This window comes from Hydra vulgaris, chromosome 12, assembly GCF_038396675.1.
Source record: "Hydra vulgaris chromosome 12, alternate assembly HydraT2T_AEP".
NCBI lineage: Eukaryota > Metazoa > Cnidaria > Hydrozoa > Anthoathecata > Hydridae > Hydra > Hydra vulgaris.
The window spans coordinates 54,395,290-54,400,770 of record NC_088931.1 but is presented as its reverse complement, the minus strand read 5'-3'; the positions used below and the strand labels follow the sequence as shown (position 1 = coordinate 54,400,770).

Here is a 5,481-nt window from a genome sequence, read left to right as displayed (position 1 = left end):
CTTTCCATTTTTATATATATTATAAAACACGGAACTTGTAAATATTTTTACGGCTAAATGAAAAAAAAAAAAATGAAAAACAAAAACAAAAACAGCTTGATGATTTATGATATGATGTCTACTAAATGCCTCTGCATCTCAAAACTAGATATGAGTGACTTATACCATTATGCATCTCAGGGGCTCAATTAATTAAGGTGGTTATATAATAATTTTTTTTTTTGATTGCTAGCTCTTTTCACACACCAAAATTAGTTTAAAGGCAAATTTCTGCAAGATAAAATTTAAAATGCTAAAATTAAAATTATATGACACTTTTTTATGATGATTTTGCATAAAAATCATTAAAAACAAAAACAGCATTTTCTCAGCTTTTTTCCATACCCATAATTTACCATATAGCCACCTTAAGCTATATATGATATATAAAAATTATACATATATTTTAAAATTTTTTTAGATTTTTTAATGGTGATTTTTTAAATTATTTAATTATGATTAATAGCCGACCCAATTAAATAGTAGTATTATGGTTGTTGAATTTAATTTAGTGCATCATGAGACCTCACAAGAAAACATATCTATTTTATGGTAAAGCTAAAACTTATTTAGCTTGTAATTTTCCAATACCAGCTCATTTAAATATTGGCTGTAGAAATAAACATGTACTGCATATATTTTCAACCAACAACGATTCATATAAAGTAACTGTAGAATTAATCGGTAAGTATTTTAACATCAAAATTTTGCATAAGTCAGATTCTACGACTATTTAGAACATCAAAAGTCTTTGTAAACCATTTTTCACGAAATTCGAAACCATATGATAATCATAAATTAAAATATTATTTATATCATAAATTAAAATATTAATGCTCAAATTAATTATGTTAACTTAGTACTGGACAGTTTGCGGAACAGTTTACGGGACCTAACATCACGCTATGGAGACATGTACTTACCACCGAGGTTTAGGTACACTTCTAACAGTTATAACCCAAAAGCTTTATCTCGTTTTGAGTTTTACGCAGTGATATAAATCAGGCTGACAAAAAGCAATTTATTATAAGCGTAATTGTTGAAAATTTCCGGTTATTATATCATAGTTACGGATTCTCCCCTCCCCCCCCCCCTACCTTATTTTTAATATATTGATTTATAAAGTCAAAAGTCTCCTAGTAAGGTTGCTTCGAGTGAAATTTTTTTATATAAATTTTTTTTTTTTTGGGACTAAGGTCTTCAAATCAAGAAAACAAGGTCTTTAAATCAAGAAAAAATTGTAAAATACTGCAAATATTTATATCAAATCTTTTTATATATAATTTTACAGTTTTCAGTAATTTACCGGTAAGTTTAATAGATATTGATAAATACGGCAATTAACATCAATATGCATAGCAAATAACAGGATAAAACAGTTTTAGAAAATTTTGAAAACAAATTATCATAGTTGCTACTATAGTTATAATAAAAAAAATTTAAAAAATACCAAAAAAAGTGTTTTTTAAAGGGGGCTTTCTAAAATTTGTATAATCTGCTTCACAATATTTTACCATAAAATTGTCTATAACAACTGCCTAACTAAGACATAAAATTTTACCCATTAATTATAAAATAACTCATCTTTTTTTGAAAATTTCCAAAATTTTCCGAGTTGAAAATTTCCAGAAATTTTGCAACCCTAAGCGTAATAATAACGAATTTTAATAATATTTATTACAATATTTAAGTCTCTATACCAAATTTTAATATCGAGAATCGGGAGACATCAAACGATAATATAATTTTTATTAATTATAAAATGAATGATTCTGTGACAAAAGCTGATTCGAAAGCCGTCAAAAGCAAGGGGAAAAAACACAAGCAGTTGAAAATAACAAACCATTATCTTTCAAAGAAAAGTAGGTTTGGTGATTTAAGTATAGATGATGTTATGAAAAAGAGTTTACCTGATTATATGAGAAATGGTCTTGATATTGTATTTGTTGGCATAAATCCTGGACTTGCAGCTGCGTTTTCTGGAAAATATTATACAGGACCAGGTAATCATTTCTGGAAGTGTTTGTATTTGTCTGGTCTTATAGATAAACCGTTTACATCCAATGATGACCAAAAGTTATTAGATTATAACATTGGGTTTACAAATATGTTTTCAAGAACTACTAAAGGTAGTAATGATTTGTGTAAAGAAGAACTTATTGCAGGAAGTAAAGTACTAAAAGAGAAAATTCGGTTATACCGACCACTTATTGTTGTTTTTAATGGGAAAATAAGCTATCAGATATTTTCTGGTAAAAAAGATTTCTTTTTCGGAAAGCAGTCAGAATTGGTTGGAGGTACAGATACTCATATTTGGGTTATGCCATCTTCAAGTGCTAGATGTGCACAATTACCAAGGGCAGAAGATAAAGTACCATTTTTTATTGGTTTAAAGCGTTTTTGCTTATACTTAAAAGGAGTTGGTACATGTTCGGTTGATGAAAACATAGATTTTGTATTCAAAAACAATTGCCTCCAAAGTTGGACAAAAGTTAAATAAAAGTTATGCTACTATATAAATTATAAAATGAATGATTCTGTGACCAAAGCTGATTTGAAAGCCGTCAAAAGCAAGGCGAAAAAACATTATAATATTGAAAATATTGAAAATATTATCAATATTTATTTATTCACACGAAAAAATAGCCAAGTATTATTATTTTAAAGCCAAATATTATTAGTTATGGTCTCAATTCTTTATATTTGAAACAGCATTTTAAAGTCAATTTAAAATATATATATTTAAAAAACTGCTTAATTTTAGTACAAAAGTTGAGTAAAGAGACTTTTTGTTGTGTATACAGCTAGTGTATATAGTTTTATGTTGATTTATAATATATTATTACAGTTGATATAGTTACAGTTGATATATAAAATGTAAGTAGTTTTGAATTATCAAGTATGTTTTTTTATTATATAATAAATATTGCATTTAATTTATTATATGATTATATGTATTAATTAAAATATTGTTATTTTTTACTGTTATAAAAGAATATTTTTATTTTTTATTTATTGAATTAAAAAATGACTGTGACTCCATTTAAAAAGTTTAGATGTTGATCTCTTTGTTGTGAAGTTGTGAAGATTTTTATTAAAAGCATAGTATTAATAATAAGTATATAATTTTTGTTGTTGTTGTCGTTAATTCACCTCCCCAAGGCTGAGAAGGCCACTACAGACGAGGAGGCTACTTAGTTGTGGTTATAACCCTCTCTCAACTCTATAACTCCAAAACACGAACCTTGATGAACAAGGCCGCTGCGCAGAGAAACTAGTTGAGCAGGTACCAATAGGTACGTGGTGTGGATTGAACTCGGAATCTCTTGCTTATGAAGCAAGTGCTGTACCACTACCGCATAATAATAGTATAATAAATATGAACATTATTACACCTAATTATAATATTTTTTATAGTTTTTTTACAGAATTATAATATTTATAATATTTTTACACATGTTTCTTCAGTTCTGCTGTGCAATAGAAAACCTTTAGTAATAGTTGGTTTTCAATTCTACTTTTGTATATAGAATAAACTGCTAGGTTTTTATCTATTATTTTCTCTTTATATAGAGTAAATAATAGGTAAATTCTCATTTTTTTATAATTTACTAGCAATAGCATTGTCTAAACCGACTATTGGATTGTATAAATAAAGGAATGGAAGAAAGTTTTTTTCTTGATTTCTTGTTTTTTAGAGCTTTTACTTTTGCTCATCAGATTTGTTTAATTTTTTATTTCTTAAAAGTATTAAATTAGTTAAAAACAAATGATTTTAATTGTTTTTAGTTTTAAAAAGTTGTTATACACATATGGGTTTTTTATTTTAATTTATATGGACTTTTTTCTCTTATTTTGAAGGTAATGAAAGCATCATTGCCCGACTAGAAATTTTGACTAGAAAAATTGATCTAATCTGAAATTGGCTTTATTAAAGTGAAAATTGTTTTTTTATTTAAGACTATATTAACTTATCAAAAAAAGAAAAATTTTATAGATATTCTAAATATTTATAACTTTATAAAAAAAATTACTTAATAAATTTTGCTAAATAAATTTAGTCATAGTTTTTAAATTTAATGGTTGTTTGTCAATCAAATGTAAATTCTCTCTTGTGTGTGTATATATATATATATATATATATATATATATATATATATATATATATATATATATATATATATATATATATATATATATATATATATATATATATATATATATATATATATATATATATATGAATTTAAAAATTATACAAAACATTGAGAAAAAAATTTATAATTAAAAAAATCTTGTTGAATTCCCTTTCTTTGTTTTAAGTTCAAAAATGTCATTTTCTATTTACTAAAATCTAAAATGATAATTTATTTATAAAATGATTCATATTTAAAAATTATTTTATTATTTCGTTTCATTTGAGACCCGACATTATATACTTTTGAAGAACTTTTTTTTGATAATATTAGGGACCTGTTTGATGTTTAAAGGTCTTGTTGCGCCCTTAAAAATATTTTCAGGGGTAAATCCAGTATTATTTTATTATAATGAACGCATTTAGAGGGTGTCAGCAGACATTTTCGAAAAAAGTTGTTTTTAACTCCCTAATATAAAAAAACTTTGTATATGCTAATGAAAATTGTTTCCTGCAATTAATGACGTTTTTCCGTTGTAGGTCTAACAAGTTTAAGTTACTTAACTTTGTTAGACCTTTAACCTTTTCTCTACCAATAACCCACACAGCGGAGGATAAATAGTCTTTTTTTGCTTGTTCTACGCATAGCAGGTGTTTCTTAAGAACTAATTTATAAATTCCGGAAATATATGACCCTTAAGAGCCATTAGGCCAGGTGAATAAATACGAGCAATTGCGTTTACTCAGTAATTGTTCAGGTTTACAAAATTGCTGAAGTTTTTATTCACGTAAAGCTGACCAATTACTGAGTAAAAGCAATTGCTCATTTTTATTCACCCGGCCTATGTCTGTAAGAATCAGACAGTTGCGAATACTAAATGACGCCGATTTAATTCTTCTTCACATATTTGCTTTGTATAATACAAAATATTTTGTGTCTAAATATTTGTCCCTCGTCCATGACGGTAATTTAAAAATCGGACGAACTCAATCTGCCTATTTTGCATTATGTCATACTTTAAGAAGCTATAACTAGAATATTATTTATTTTATAAAGTTTTGTTAACTTATTCATAACAGCCAGCCACAAGTTTTACTAAAAAAAATGATAGAAAAATAATAAGTTGTTTGTAGTCTAGAAATCATAGCCTAAAAGTACAAAATCGTGAAAAAGTACAAACTTTAAGTAGCCGTAACTATTGAAGCCAACATGGCAACAGATTTTTTTGCACCAGATGATAGCTGTAGGTTTAATCTTCCATTAAAAACATAAAATTGCATTTGGTTGCATTGACATCTCAAAAAAT

The 5,481-nt window shown here is 26.1% G+C and overlaps 1 protein-coding gene across 1 annotated transcript; it reads left to right on the top strand.

Annotated features, from left to right (window-relative positions):
* Positions 1 to 1,671: 1,671 nt before the first annotated feature.
* On the top strand, positions 1,672 to 2,609 carry LOC100206585 (G/T mismatch-specific thymine DNA glycosylase). Its single transcript, XM_065813728.1, has one exon. The coding sequence runs from the start codon at positions 1,802 to 1,804 to the stop codon at positions 2,537 to 2,539; it is 738 nt and encodes a 245-aa protein (XP_065669800.1). The 5' UTR covers positions 1,672 to 1,801; the 3' UTR covers positions 2,540 to 2,609.
* Positions 2,610 to 5,481: the final 2,872 nt, after the last annotated feature.